Source organism: Mytilus trossulus, chromosome 1, assembly GCF_036588685.1.
Source record: "Mytilus trossulus isolate FHL-02 chromosome 1, PNRI_Mtr1.1.1.hap1, whole genome shotgun sequence".
NCBI lineage: Eukaryota > Metazoa > Mollusca > Bivalvia > Mytilida > Mytilidae > Mytilus > Mytilus trossulus.
Window position 1 is genome coordinate 89,814,993 of NC_086373.1, and position 16,528 is coordinate 89,831,520.

At 33.0% G+C, this 16,528-nt stretch overlaps 1 protein-coding gene across 1 annotated transcript; it reads left to right on the plus strand.

The window, feature by feature from the left end:
• The first annotated feature begins 2,415 nt into the window (after positions 1-2,415).
• Positions 2,416-16,178, plus strand: LOC134689795 (deoxyribonuclease-1-like). Its single transcript, XM_063549767.1, has 9 exons — positions 2,416-2,525; positions 3,304-3,497; positions 6,576-6,664; positions 7,486-7,563; positions 7,966-8,084; positions 9,415-9,524; positions 10,636-10,796; positions 11,236-11,332; positions 16,066-16,178. The coding sequence occupies exons 2-9, from the start codon at positions 3,312-3,314 to the stop codon at positions 16,114-16,116; spliced, it is 891 nt and encodes a 296-aa protein (XP_063405837.1). The 5' UTR covers positions 2,416-2,525; positions 3,304-3,311; the 3' UTR covers positions 16,117-16,178.
• The last annotated feature ends 350 nt before the right edge of the window (positions 16,179-16,528 follow it).

Genomic DNA, 16,528 nt, shown 5'->3' on the forward strand with positions numbered 1-16,528 from the left:
AAAGCTTGTAGAATATTTCGTGTCGTGATCATGAATTATCAAACTTTTATATAAAAAAAAAGTATAATAAAAATATGGAATCCCAAGGCAAACAGGAATAGTTTATTAGAACTTGACATATTTAAACGCTATCAATTGTCATATTTCCGATAAGTACAAGCATTTTCAGATAAAAAAAAATATCAAGAATTGTACAACTGTTAACCCTATATATATTTAAATACAGATTCTTGTATATATACATATACTAAGTCTATAGGCCTTTTGTAATCTTTATGTTAAAAATATGAAAGCCATTCTTTAAATGTAGTATTTTTTTAACTTAAACTATTCTGGCCTTGAACATCGCGGTCGTAGAATCTCGACGTTAGAGACCACAACTGTCGTCTTAACTGACGCAAATGTATAAAATCTCGATCCAAATAGGCCATCTCAACTTCAAGCAAGCAATATGACAGTTGTTGTCCATTCGTTTGATGTGTTATATTATTTGGTTTTGACATTTGACTAGGGAATTTCGGTTTTGAAGTTCAGTATTTTTGAGATTCTACTTTTTCCTTTTTTATAATAATGAATGAAAGTATGACCCAAATAAGAATAGCAAATACTTCGTGCAAAGATAGGGACTGCATTTGGGATAGTTGCTTATCATTCTGAATATAAGTGTGTTACGATTGGGTCAATGACATTTGGGCTAATTTCTAAAGTCGACATTTGGGTTTAATTCTTAAGTTGACATTAGGCTAATTTTTAAAGTCGAAATTTTGGTTAATCTTCCAGTATACCTGAATTAAATATTTTTCAACTATATATCAATATTCTATATATAACAAATGACATTTTATCATAACATGTACTTGTTGTATGTATATTATCCGTTTACAAGACAATGTCTGCTCCCTAGGCAGAAAAGGATTTAATAAATTTTGTTTAATAGGACAAGTCGATCTTTGTAGCAATAAATATTAAAATATTAAATATAAAACTATGTTCAACATGAAGGTATAAAACAATTATTTTCAAGAGAGAAAATTGTACACCATTAGATTTTTTAAACTGATTGGAGATGGTTCTACTTTTAATTTAACAGCCTTTAAAAACTGTAATAATTTGATACTATGATATTATCAGATTATCATATACTTAGACTAAATAACATATGATTTTTACCGTATGATAATAGGATTAAGTTAAAGTATTTTCCATATTTTTCAAATTGGTGCTTAGCGGGCTGATATGAAAAGTTTATCACATGCTTCGATTGTTATCACACGCCTTTCCGTAACGTTATCACATGGCATTCCGGTGATACTCGGCAAATTCCGGAAAATACACCTCAATGCTACGTTTTCAGTGAAAAAACATTACAAAGTGGTGTACAAAACAATTATTTGAATACTGGAAAGTATATTGTGTAAAATAATTAAATTAAATTAAAAAAAAAATATTATTAAATAAAGGTACTTTTTAAGTTTTTCTGAAACATAATTTAGAAAGTTACTTTAAAAAAGTTGACTTTTCCAAACGATTTTCATTATGCATATTGTTAAATTATCTTTTTTTCGAGCCGTCCATTACCGCAAAGTGGAAAGGATTAATATAAGTTGCAAAACTTGTTTCCAAATCCACTATACATAAATATGTTTAAACTAAGAATGTGTGTTTTTTTTTCTCTGTTGTGGCATATGATAGAAAGATGTCATATTGAATGTAACAAATTTTGGGTCCGACGTCCGTAAAAGGATCATTATATGAATCTTTTATTTTTCTCTACTATTGAAGCATATGATAAAAAGATCATGACATGCCATTTTTCATATCGTATGTATTATCAGCCCTCGGTCAATATCAGCCCTCGAGCCATGCGGCTCTTGGGCTGATATTGAACCTAGGGCTGATAATACATGCGATATGAAAAATGCCATGTAATAATCTGATATTATCACATGGCATTTTTCATATCGCATGTATTATCAGCCCTAGGATCAATATCAGCCCAAGAGCCGTATGACATTATAAATGATAATTTATGTCAACACAGAAGTGCTGACTACTTTAAAACCCATTCCAACTAGATGATGTTAAGCGTAAAGTTCTTTTCTATTCAACTATCATTGATTTCCAAAAAATGGATTTTTATATTGTTTGAAAAAAACTTTGTTTTAAAATAAAAGATAACCTGCAATTTATCCGTAAGAGTAAAAAAAGTAAATAGCCAAAATGTAAACATGAGTCACAAGATACCCTGTTGACTCTTATGATTTGACCCAAATGTCTTGCGCCCCATGTGAAGACAACCTTATTAATTATACAAGTATGTCTAAACATAAATAAAATCACTCATGATAGAATTTAAATTTAGACCGGTTCCAAATGTGTGTTCACATGTTCAAAGTATTAAAATTACTGTTACATCTGTCGTTTTCTCACTCTTCAACTACTTCACAATATCACCATGCTATATAAACAGTTACCCATAGAACACTCTATCTCGGGACTGTCACGTTTTGTAAACTTGCTACACTGTAAGTATATATCTATATTAGGTTAATGATATATTTTGATTTCTGCTTCTTATCTATTCGTCATTCGCTGTACAGTTTTCTTTATCAGTTCATTAAACCTTTATATTTCATTAACTACATTGACGTCTGCCATTTAGCCAAATTACCATCCTTTTCTGACATTCCGTTTTGAATTTTCCTCAGAGTTCAATATTTTTGTGATTTATTTTTTTTCAATCATTCAGGATTTATTAAGAACATATTTCTTTTGTTTATTCTATTGTACATTGAAGTTCTAATAACATTTGCACTATCCTTGCACAAGATTGTTACTTTTTGTTACTTTTTGTTCTTCCCTAGTGCGGTTCGTGTTGCCCAGCCTTTAGTTTTGTAACAGCAGTTTGTATTTTCTTAGTTATTTGGTTTTTTTTTTGCCATGGCGTTTTTTGGCATGTTATGAGTTTTAAAAGCCCCTTTTGGAATCGTTTGCCTCTTTTTCTAATTTTACCTTATCTCATTTGATATGCCTGTCTCATATCACTAGCTCGTCACTGATTGTCATCAGTAATATTCTGATGTGTTTTTGTCATTAATTGAATTTTGTGTTGAATAAATAACTTTTGAGGTGTCTTTTAAAATTTCTAGTCTCGGAACGACTTAGGGACTTGACATATTCCATAGATACTTGTCTATTGTTGAAGGTTGTATATTGACTTCACATGTCCTCTGATGATTGGTTATCGTTGTCACATTCACGTTTATTCTATATTTATTCTATTTGTATTCACATATTTTTTAGAACCTGCAATGTGTAAATATCTTATAATCGGTTTAGTGCTGTATATGGCATTACTGATTCAAGCAAAACCTAGATCCACACGTAAAGATCCAAAACTCCGTAACGGTACTCCACTTCTTGTATCAGCATTCAACATCAAAACGTTCGGAAAATCTAAAATGAGTGACCCAGAGATAGCTAACTACATCAAAGAGGTTTGTTCAACTTTAAGTATTGAAAAATTAAAAACCCCTTTCCCAAAGGCTTTTAGGTTTGGATGACTCTTAATCAAAAAAATATAGTGACACTACCACGTTTCGTGTGCTTCAATGCTTGTCCATATCGTTGCTGGTAGCTGCACCTGAAAGTTGTGCGCACCCTTACACCTTGTTTATGTTTTGATACTCTCTCTGGATATTGGTTCTCCGAATGGTATCCAATTATCTCTCTGTCCTACTTATAAAAAGAATTGAGTAAGGACGGCATAAAAGATACCAAAGGGACAGTCAAACTCATAAATCGAAAATAAACTGACAACGCCATGGCTTAAAATGAAAAAGACAAACAGACACACATTAGTACACATGACACAACATAGAAAACTAAAGAATATACAACACGAACCCCACCAAAAACTATGGGTGATCTCAGGTGCTCCGGAAGGGTAAGCAGATCCTGTTCTACGTGTGGCACCCGTCGTGTTGCTTATGTGATTACAAATCCGGTTAAAATTCTAATTCGGTAGGTAACATTCATGAAAGGGAAGGGGATTGTAGTTACGACGTAAGGAACATATCCGATACCATTTGTGAAACGGTTATTCCATAACGGTCAACCAACTCGTGATGGCGTTCGTAAAATTAACTAAGTGTATTTATTTAAAATTTCATTAAGTGCTAACAGACGAAGTAGAATAATGAGAACCATTCAAACCTAAACTAATGCAAAAGATAATTTAGGATTGAAAAGCATAATATTAAGTTCAAAGTACTAGTTTAGTATCTGTTTGAGTGTGCCATTGTTCATTCTGTCTTTCGAGTAACACGTTCTAAAATGCTTAGAACTCTCTTGAGATTTCCTTATTGTTTAATTTTTTTTACCTTTTTTGTTTTTATAGTGTAGTGAATATTAAGAAGAGAGTATTTTAAAATCAAGAAAAAAATATAATTGTATTAATCCCAAAAATATCAAGGTCTGTAACAAATTGGTAATTATATTTCTCAATTTGCCTTCTGCTTTCGGTCATCTAACGTCCAATAGATATCAAAAGATCAAGGCCTATAATTTGAAACGACAGACGTGCGTTAATATAATGCTCCTCTCCATTATTTTCCTTATTTCTTATACATTTTAAATACTTAATCGATGTTTTTCAATGTTTAGCAAGAATAAAGGATAATTGGAATTAATGAGTTTTGAACATCGGTAAAAATTGTTAGAAAGCCTTACAAGTAAAAAGTTCATTGAAGACCGACCTAAAATTCCAAAAAGTTGTGTCAAATACGGCTATGAGAATATATGCTTGAGATAAAAAAAAAAAAATCTTAGTATTTCGAAAAGTTTATAGTTTTAAATTTATAAAAATGACCATATAATTGATATTCATGTCAAAACGAAAATGCTGAATACTCGGCTTGTGTAAATAAAATTAACGGTACACCAGATGCGCATTTCGACAATACATGTCTCTTCAGTGATGCTCGTGGCCAAAATATTTGAAATCCAAAGCTTATATAAAAGATGAAGAGCTATAATCCAAAAGGTCCAAAAAGTATAGCCAAATCCGTGAAAGAAATCAGAGCTTTGCACGAGGGAGATACATTCCTTAATTTATAATAATTTTTATCATTTTGTAACAGCAAATTTTAATAACACAAAAAATCCGTATTTTCATGCCAGTACCGAAGTACTGGCTACTGGGCTGGTGATACCCTCGGGGACTAATAGTCCACCAGCAGAGGCATCGACCCAGTGGTAGTAAATAAAATTAACGGTACTAATTTTCTTGCACCAGATGCGCATTTCGACAATACATGTCTCTTCAGTGATGCTCGTGGCCAAAATATTTGAAATCCAAAGCTTATATAAAAGATGAAGAGCTATAATCCAAAAGGTCCAAAAAGTATAGCCAAATCCGTGAAAGAAATCAGAGCTTTGCACGAGGGAGATACATTCCTTAATTTATAATAATTTTTATCATTTTGTAACAGCAAATTTTAATAACACAAAAAATCCGTATTTTCATGCCAGTACCGAAGTACTGGCTACTGGGCTGGTGATACCCTCGGGGACTAATAGTCCACCAGCAGTTGCATCGACCCTTCGATGTAAATAGTTTTCAAAGGTACGAGGTTTATAATTTGGTAATTTGATATCCAGACGCGCGTCTACATAACACTAATCAGTGCCGGTCAGATCAAAATAAACAAGTATAAAGTTGAAAGCACCAGTGTTGCCGAAATTGATATTGTGCTAAGAAATATAACATCTACGTAACAGATTTGTTGACTGCGATATCTGTTCATGAATGGTCAATTAATGCTCAAATGACACATTTATCCTTAATAACACTGTTTGTAAAATGGTAAGTTTTAGTCCAATATTTATATTTTGCTTCGATGAAATGTATTGAAAAAGGCTGTAAAGAAATGTGATTGAAACCCATTCTGTAATAAATGTCATGCATCTGATGTGCTTCGCTGGACTTTGTACAAAAAAAACCGCTCATACCTACACATTTGAAAACAAGGCGAAATTAGAAACATTTGGAGTTAGATGATCAAAAGAAACATAAAATGAATAGCCTGATTTATCTAAGGTCAACTTTACCTGAGGCAGTGGCTGTATGGTTTCTTTATTTATCAACATTGGGTGTTTTTGGAACAAATGTTAACATGAAACTACAAATGTGTAAAAATCTAATAAAAGAATCGATAACTAACACTCAGTCAGCAATTGTATATTTCGACCTAGGACAACATAGAAAAAAAATTCTTAAAACTTTTTGGGAAAATATGATATTGTGTTAATCTTTAAAATAAATAGTTTAACAAGGTTGTTCAATGATGTAGCTGTTTAATAATAACTTCAATGCGCACTACATGTTCTTGAATAGACGTCAACAGATGCGTTCTACGCCAAATATTTTGGAACAATCATGAACGCTTACGTACGATATTTAGATTTAAACAATACAAAACAACCAATGAAGTTAGGGTAGTATTCTACCAATTTGCTAAATGTTGTTTTTCTAAATTTACTAACATAAATTAAAGAAGTTTTTCAATAAACAGATTGTACTAAGGTATGACTTGATATTGATACAAGAAATACGAGACATAAGCGGTGAGGCATTACAAGATCTTTGGACACTAGTGAACAAGTAAGTTTTATAGCTGATAAACCACATCGTTTGTAGTTATAAACACATTAAATACACAAACAGATGTTAACATCAAAATTGAACTGAAAAATAGACAAACGTATAACGAATACTAGAGACTGAAATGATTGAGTTCACGACAAGTATTGACCTTTTAAGTGTGCATTATTTGAGTTGTAACATCAATTTTGGTCAAATTTTCAACAACTGTCAACCATGTTAAGTATGATTTATTTTGGTCGCTACCAGAAAGTTTGCTTTGTGTCTAGGGGTGCAATATCATCATTGACCACTCTTGGTTAAAGAACATTTTGGATCCTAGATTTCGGCCAAGGGTTTCATCAAGCTTGTGGTTCTCAAAAATGCACAAAATCATAGCATCGCAAAAATATCAAAAATGTGCTTACATTGAGACCAAAAATGTACTCTTTATATACAAGAATTTCTAGTAACAAAGAAGTAAATCTTTTGAAATATATCCATTTAAGAATAAAATAATAGCAATTTTGAATTTTTTGATGAAATTCAATGGCCTTCAGTGAACCTTATCCTTTATCATCATTAAAAGGATAAAATTAGCTACACTATACTAAAAGGTATGAACAGACTTATATATTACCTTTTTATTTACTTCATTTGTAAAACTCAAAATGTCATGTCTAGTAAATTTGAATTATGAAATGAACAATATAACCGCCGCAATTAAATCTGTTTGTTTTAATAATCCTTACAAAAGATTATTTTTGAGATAAAAAAATATTCTTCAATAAAAAACCCATGAGTTGTTCGATAACTAACCGATGGACACTGCTTTTTTACAGGACCGATAGTTACGGTATGACAGTGAGCGAACGCCTGGGAAGATCTTCATACAAAGAACAGTATGCTTACTTCTACAAGTAAGTTATTTACTTGTATTTATAACTTGTGAAACAATATAGTGGATAGTGTTGTCACAATGAACTCATCATAGAAACCAGGACTAAATCAAGTATACGCCAAACGCGCGTTTAGTCTACAAAAGACTCATCAGTGACGCTCGAATCCAAAGAAGTTTCTAAACAAGAAGAAGTTATAATGGCTTGTAATCAAGTGTTTTATTTTAAATGCGATTGCTAAGAGTCAAATCCAATTTAATTCTTTTGAATGGAATTGTCAAATACGAAAGTGTAACAACCATAGGAATGATGAAAACGACAACGAAAAAAGAATATGAATAAAAGTGGATAACATCAGAAGTCGTTTCAAAATTAAATAACATGCATTGTAAAATATCAATTACGTCAGCGTTTGTTTTACAGAGTGCGTACTTTGAAATTATTAGATGTTCACCAGTATGATGACGGTCCTGATGATTATAGTGACTGGTTTGAAAGGGAACCATACAGTGCTCTCTTCCAACCTGTACATGGGGGAACAGGTATTTTTGACACATTTATTTTCAAATACACGAGTAAATGAAATAAAGACACTATTTATGTTAGTTAATCAGTTGATGTTAGTTGCAGATGCAATATTTGTCGTTACCACATGTTAGACATTTTGAAAGTTGTTTTTTTCAGAAGCATAATTTATGTGGCTGGTATAAATGTTCGTCAGTTGATGTAATGTCACCTGATATAAATGTTCAGTACATTTTGCTATATTCCATCAGGATTTTGTGCTTTCTGTGTTTTCAGTGTGTATGTTTAACGTTCATATTATCTTCATTTTTCCTATTTATATCTAATTTGACTATTGACGACAATATTTTGAGCTTCTCATTTAGAATTCGACTATATAACCTATATCCTTTATTCTATGCGTAACCCGTTGCTGTAAAATTTACAAAATTTGATGTTAAAAAAATAAGTTACTGGTGAATGGCTTCATTTATTTTAGAATATCTTTGGTGTTTTAGTCCGATTTATTTGTTACCCTTTCACAGGGTTTGGCGCATTTGGGATCGGTGGCCAACACTTTCTGATATAAACACATTTCAGTTAAAGATATCTTATGCTTAGTAAATATCACTAAGTCAATGTCACTGCTGGATTAGGTTTCCTCCCACATGTTATTAGCTCAAAACCTTTCTGAATTTAGGAAACCAAGTGCTCTTTTACTTCGAACTTTATTTTGCCTTTTGAATAGTTGTATTCCGTCATCCATACGGAGTCTTTTGAGACTAAACTTCCGGTTGGCGTACGAACTAAAAGACTGATATTTTTTTGATGAGTTTTTTACAAACACTGAATCGATCCCACTACTCTTGGATGTTTCATTCTCGAGGTTATTAACACCACAGTAGTCAGCTAGTCTGTTTTGACATATCATGCCTTTGTAAGGTCATGTTTATAAAGTAGTTGTTTCAAAACTTTTAACTGTTTGAAATACAAAGTATTTTTGCTTAAAGAATAGATAACCTTAGATGTATTTGGCAAAACCTTTTGTGATAAAGGGTCCTTATAATGCCCTTTAACTTCGTATTTTTTGTTGGCCTTTTATCCTGGTTTCTTTTGTGAGTTTTTTTGTTTGTTAAATAGTTGATATAATTTATAAGTAAAAATTTTACTGTGCCTAGTATAATATAATATAAACTCATCATAGATACCAGGATTAATATAGAAGGCTATAAAAGGTCATGCTGGAAGATATGCTAGTTAGTTAAAGTGTTCTCAAGATCTCTGATACTGGTTTATAGTTGATGCTTTTGTATCATACAAAATTTCGCATGCTGTTATAAATCTTATAAGGTCAATGTTCATTTTCAGATACAAGATTTGTTGTGACTGGTATACATGCAAAACCAGACGCTGCTGTCGCAGAAATCGGTTATTTGTTTAATGTGTACCAAGACACCGTAAACAAGTGGGGAATAACGGTGAGCTATCATTTATATGTTTGTGTTTGTATTTGTCGATTGGGTTTTTTTTCTCTTCTGATTATTGTACTGTTTCCAGTTCATATTCTGAGCCATTTCATGAGAATGAAAGTAAAAATAAAAGGTTTTAAAAAACTAATAATTCGGTAATTAATCTAATTCAATAGTTTGATGCCATTAAACACTATAAAAGGTTTGTTGCAAAAAGAAATAATACAAAATTAATCAAATCAAATAGCAATATCTGATATACTGCTTGCAGATTACTTGTTGAACATATAAATATAAGACAATATTAAAAAGGTTAGTCACTCGACCTCTAGACCAATGACGTACATTTTGTCTTATAAACCAATATATGTCTACCGATGAGGAAATTGTTTTTCAAAAGCTTATATAAGTGCAGAGAATAATAAAAGACAAAGATAGAATGAATCAGTGATTGTATTTTGTTTTTATCGATTTTATTTTGAATGGCCTATTACACGCAGTTGTATTCAATTTTATTTTGTCATCAAAAAGAACAGTAGAGGTACCCGTTCATAAGTTAAGAAATTATTATTAATAATAATTTCTCTTAACTTATGAACGAAAAGAAGGTTATTGAAACTCCCTCAGACAATGTAAATGTGCCTATCATGTTTAAGTAATATAGGGCCTAACCTTGCAACGTATAACTCCCTGGCTTTATTATGTTTAGATTTGATCGTGCTCAATAACATAAATTCGCTCTTCGGGCGCGAAATTCAAAAAAAATTTATTTCATGAAATAGTCAAGCCTTTATTGATAAATCTTGAAAATCATTTAATAAAATTGCGAATGGAAATGTGAAATGTTTTCTTGAGAAAACAACCCGAAACAAGCACCGGTGACCAATTGGTCTTCAACACAACGAGACATTCCGCAACCAGAGTTGGGCTTTTTACAAAAAATACTTATATTGAATTAGTACTCCACTGCTTTTCATTATTTTTGATAAAACCTGTTCCTTTATAAATATTAAAAAATATTAAAAAAAATATTTATCAACTTTCGCGTAAGACCTAATCAAGTAATGACTTGTGTCGTTGATATAACAAAACTGATAAATGTTGTCTTTTTATCCATAAGAATATAATGACGTTCGGAGATTTCAATGCAGATTGTTCCTATGCCAAGGTTGAAGAGTTGGCTTCAAAGCAATTTTATTATGACAATGTTGACTTCCATTGGCTGCTTGATTGGGATGCTGATACTACCACATCTCAAAACACTAACTGTGCTTATGATAGGTATGATGAATGAATACATAGTTATATAGATATAATAGCGATTTCTAAATATTCAAAGCTCTGTCATTCTCTTAATATGATTATCATTTTTTGTGCAAAATTCAAGGGCATATCTTTTTACCAACCCTCAACCAATAAAAAACAGAAATTTCGGAATTGTATTGTACAAATTCGGGTTGAAACGGGTGTGAGGTTGTCAAATATTATAGAATGTTTTTCTCTTTCTTTTTTTTCTTTTTTTTTTCATCTCTCTCTCTTTGTGTCGTTCCACAAACATTTGAATGAAACTAGAACAGCATTTTTCATTATTTTTAAATATTACTACATAAACAGGGTAAAAGAAACTAATATAATAACTAAATAAAAACCTATAGAAATATAAAAAAAAAGATACAAAATATGAATGTGTGTAATAATATCAACTTTTGTTCTACGATAGAATCGTAGTCTCTGGAACCAAACTTCAACAGGCAGTAAAACCAGGTTCAGCTAACGTGTATCAGTTCGAGAACACATTAGGATTGACTTACCAAAGGGTAGGTTTTAACGTTTATTTTGATGATACAATATGGTGGTAACGTTATTAGAAATCCTTGTTATGAAGAAAACGTTATCTAACAGTAACAGTTGCATGTTAGTGTTTTTATGGTGCTATGATAACGAGAATATCTGCATATTAGAAGCTTCAGAGTAAGGGAAGGTATCCAAAGTAGTCTAAATATAAACATCTACTGAGTCTGTAGATAGCGATGAGATAATTGAAACATGTGTTTGAATCATTATAACAGAAAATCAAATTCAGCACAAATATTGGACGTATTCATTCATAAACATGCATTACCCTATTGTCCCTCTAATATCTCCGATGTTTTCTCTTTTTCTTCTGGTGTTAACGTCATTATTTTATTTTATCCATTTTTTTTGCCTCCATTTTCGTTAATTGTCCCTCTTATTAATTTGATGTTTTCTCTTCTTCTTCTGGTGTTCACATCATTGTTATATTTTATCTATTGTTTCCCTCGATTTTCGTTTATTTTCTTTCTGATATATCCGATGTTCTCTCTTTTTCTTCTGGTGTTCACACCATTATTATATATGTGTTGCTTGATTTCCATTAATTAAAGATTAAAATAATTCAAGAAATATTGTGTGGCATAAACCTGGCCGCATATGGTAAGGATTTTGCTCATTGTTGAAGTTTGTATGGTTACTTTAAGATGCCAATAACAACGTTATTTATACAGTTGAGTTGTCTCATAGGCGACCAATCCGCAACTTCTTAATACTAAATAATTCAAGAAATCATATGTGGAATCAAATCGGCCGCAGGTGAAAACAGTAAACGAGGTCTGGCAAGACGATACAAACCGCCGGCATTTTTGATATTAGCAAGAAGGTATTCTTCTGGTAACAGAAGTAACAAAAGTTTCTCTAAGGAAAATTAGAGTGAACGAGGAGCACGACCCCACACTGACGCTAGGCCATAATTTGAATAACGCTTCCTCGGTACTCGGAGGATAAAATTCAAAACTGGTGACAGTGATGAACCGACCGCTCTGGTAAACAAGAGAAAGCCGTTCATTAATGACACAACTTCCCTGTGGTACCACAGTAGAAAATTTTAACAAATGGTCTAACGTAGAATTATAGGGTCATGACCCCCCTGTCATCTTTCCAGATCCCTCTAAATGAGAAGGTCTATACACTCTCATCCCCAACGAAACGAGTTTACTACACCATACTGAAATATAATTAAACTTATCGATTAGAAAATACTCTACGGTCCAAACTTGCAAACGACTCTAAAGCTCCCTGAACATTAATTAAGAAAACATCAATCCCTATATCTGACATGTGCACTCCGTCGTTCCTAAACAATTCTCTTCCTTGAGCTTTTTTATTTGGATGGCAAATTACAAGGCCATGATGTAATTATTCTTGAATATATTGCGAAGAGCTGCATTAACTCGTTTTCGAGTCGAATTGATAGCCACCTGATTTTCTGTCAAGTGCCAGTATCTACGAGGCAAAATTTCACTCCACACCGAGGATAGATTTGGCAATAATACATGTAATCGCATAATGTCCAAACTTATCTGCTCAGTTAGCTCTTTTCTTTAGATTAAACCCAAATCGTTAGAACCCAAAATGGATGATCAAAATGTGTGGAGGTGGATAACATCTAAGATTCTCTTCAACTGAAGGTTACAAATTTTTCCGTTTCATCCCTCGCTGCTGTAATCCCAGGTTTTGACCCCCTGGTCTTCTCTTAACGCTTCTGGTAGCCCAATATATAATAGATTTAACCCAAGACCAAAACTTGACGGAGTTCTACAATGACAAAAATTCTTAAAAGTTACTGTTCTGTTTAAACCTTTACAAAACATATTAAGATACAAGTTCAAAGACTTCGTATCTATAAATCTTCCAAATCCGAATGTAACTAGAGTAGGCATCAGAAACCCAACATCCCGTCCCCACTTGTAATTTGTGAATCCGAATCTCCTATTCTGATATAATGCGACACTCTGCCTATTCTAAACGAATGTGATGGAATGTGACCTTTAACACTACAAAATAAAGGGGGTTTCTTCAGTATAGAAATAAATATAAAACGAGTCAATGGAGAACCATTGAAATGTAAAAACAAGGGTTTGTCAGAAGCAGGGTATCTTATTCCAAAAAAGTCACGTAACATGCGCACAGGACAAAGATCTGCCTTCCTTTGAGGAATAACCAAAGTCATTAAAGTACCTCTCTGGCCATCTTTCGAACTTCAAATCTTCAAATGCAATTCATATCTAATATTTGAAAAATTTCACTGACAAATCATTAATGAAAAATTGTGTGGGCTCCAATACTATACTCGTATCGGCAGTGAGCTCACCTATACTTAATAAAGCAAAAAATACAAACCGAAATGCATAAGCGAAATGACAAGATTCATAAAGAGAGGAGCAAACGGCTGGTAGTGATCGTACAATTTTATGCAAAATTTCTAAAGTGACAGGAACGCGAATACCGGATAATTAGGGACTCTACCTCCGAACTCCCTCAAACATTTAGAAACTATAAAAGTACATGCAGTGACAGTTACACATAATAATTCATGATTTATGGATAATCCCGGATAAGTATGTATTGATTGTAGATAATGGTAAACCAGAATACGATAAGTAAGCTATAAAACGAGTGAACACATCAATGTGTATAGGCTATGATACATTTAAGTCATATTCCTTGCTGATTGATTATTCGAGGAGGGATGATAAGTATTGCTCATAACTACAGACGGTGACTGATTGACATTCCCTGTCACAACGCACAAAACCCACAATTCCTGATCAATCACACCCAGGAAGATGATGGAAACCGTTCTTTTTTTAGTCGGTATTGATCATCGTACACGGCCCAGCCATTACTAGTACCCCTAGACGACGCTAATCGAATGCTTTGCATATATTTCAAATACTCTTAAGCTTTCATAGACCATTTTTCTAATAGAATTGCCATATAAATCATAAAGGCCGAAGTCCAAATTTCTATGTTGTTCAAATAATTTGGTTTCTTATTAACCACAGTAAAGGCACCTCCTTTCAAAACAAAATCGCCATCCAAAGTAGAGTCAGAGCCCAAAACTGCAGCAGATTTTAGTCATAAACCTAAATGAAGAAACTCACCTCGCCAAATTTTTTCCTTAATCTTTATTGGTTTAAGAGCCCCAATCGGGTCAAATATGCTAGGGATGCTTTCCGGAATATGATTAACTAGGGAAATTTCATAACTGACCGAGTGCGAGCCTGTAATTAGCGACTGGGACTTCCTATGATAAAAGGGGGTGCAATTCGGCCTCATGTATGTGTATACATACGATGACTATACTGAATCGATGGGACTATCTCGACTTGGGAAACTATACTAGAATCAATATCGTCTGCTCTTCTGTTGCTTGTTGTGGCGACATCGTATAATTCTGGTCGCTGAGAATCTGTACTTGACATCGAAACTCTCGAAGGTGACGGTCTAGGAATGGCTGCTGTCACAGGGTCCAACTCCGCACGGTCACTTTGGTTTTGGTTGGAGGCAATAATTTCGTCTGCGCTGACTGCCCGCCGCATTAATGTTTTGATTCCCACGAGGAGCCATGGGTCTTTTTGAATCAGAATGCACAAGAATTTTACTAACATTTGTTCTTTTACGCGTAGAAGTAGACTTTTTCTCTGCACCTGATCGTAAACTATAAGGCGGTTGCCTATTTATTTTTTGAGGTTTCATCTGTGTTGAGGATGGAACTGGATTTTACAAAAACAAATTTACAAATTGAACAAGCTTCCCGTTCAAACGTTAGACGTGACGTCATATTTCGCTAACGTCACGTGACAAACACGGTCAAAGTTCAGAATGCAAAAAAAAAGGGGGGGACTCGAGAATAAATGCGGAATTTTAACTGTTATTAAACCTGTATTATCAGTTAACCGATAAACATTATTATGTTAACTGTAATAAAATTTCACTACATTCTTCTTCACCAGTAAAATGTTCTTATATGTATATTGAAATTGATTAATAAAAGTTTACAGCCTGTTCTGGGTCCTTATAATTGTATTTATAGCGTCACTGATGAGTCTTATGTAGACGAAACGTGTGTCTGGCGTACTAAATTGTATAATCCTGATACCTTTGATAACTATTTACCCTACTGGGTCGATACCGCTGCTGGTGAACGTTTCGTCCTTGCGGGTATCAGCAGCCCAGTAGTCAGCACTTCGGTGTTGATATGAATATCAATTATATGGTCATTTTTACAAAACTTTAAATTTTTCGAATAACTAAGGATTTTCTTATCCATGGAATAGATTACCTTAACCGTATTTGGCACCACATTTTGGAATTTTGATTCCTCAATGCTCTTCAACTTTGTACTTGTTTGGTTTTTCACGTTTTTGATCTGAGCGTCAGTGATAAGTCTTATGTAGACGAAATGCGCGTCTGGCGTATTTAATTATAATCTGTTACCCTTGTTAACTATTATCTATAGTTTGCCTCGGTTAATGTTTATTCTCCCTCTAGTATACGATGTTTTCTCTTCTTCTTCTAGTGTTCACATCATTATTATATTCTATCTTTTTTACCTCTATTTCCGCTTTTGTTTCCTTCTGGGTCCTGAAATTATCAAATTGTATGAAAATATTCATGCTAAATTGTGTATATCATTTAATTCGAATTGTATCATAAATATACATATTAGATATGCAGTTTTATATTTCAGATGTTGGATGTTAGCGACCACTATCCTGTTGAAGTTCAACTTATTATTTAAGAAACCTGTGAAATGGAAAAGGCTTCGCATTTCAATAAAAAGATACAAAACACACTTTAAAACATTTCGTTGTACTTTACCCCATTTAGTCCAGAGGCGCCCCCCCCCTTTTTTATGAAAATTTGGTTGCTTATGTATGGGATCACTGAAGCGTGCCTGGAGCAGGCCCCCTCTTAGGTCAGTCAGTGGGCCCCACTTATGAAAATTTCTGGATCCGCCGCTGTAGTTGATGCATGAATCATACAATTGAAATAAGACAAAACAATTATTGAGTGAAATTATTGATCATCTTTATTCTATATTTAAATTCACAATATCACATCCATCCTAAGACATTCTAACAACATGAGTCAAGTTAAATAATCTTTTATATTTTAAGATGACTATAACTTTTAGTTTATCAATTTTGCCA

What these genes read in the sequence shown, in the direction of transcription:
- LOC134689795 (XM_063549767.1), top strand. Translation starts at nt 3,312, where the DNA reads ATGTGTAAATATCTTATAATCGGTTTAGTGCTGTATATGGCATTACTG. An exon ending in ACCTGTACATGGGGGAACAG is followed by an intron (nt 8,085 to 9,414) that starts GTATTTTTGACA and finishes GTTCATTTTCAG; the next exon opens with ATACAAGATTTGTTGTGACT. An exon ending in TAAACAAGTGGGGAATAACG is followed by an intron (nt 9,525 to 10,635) that starts GTGAGCTATCAT and finishes TTTATCCATAAG; the next exon opens with AATATAATGACGTTCGGAGA.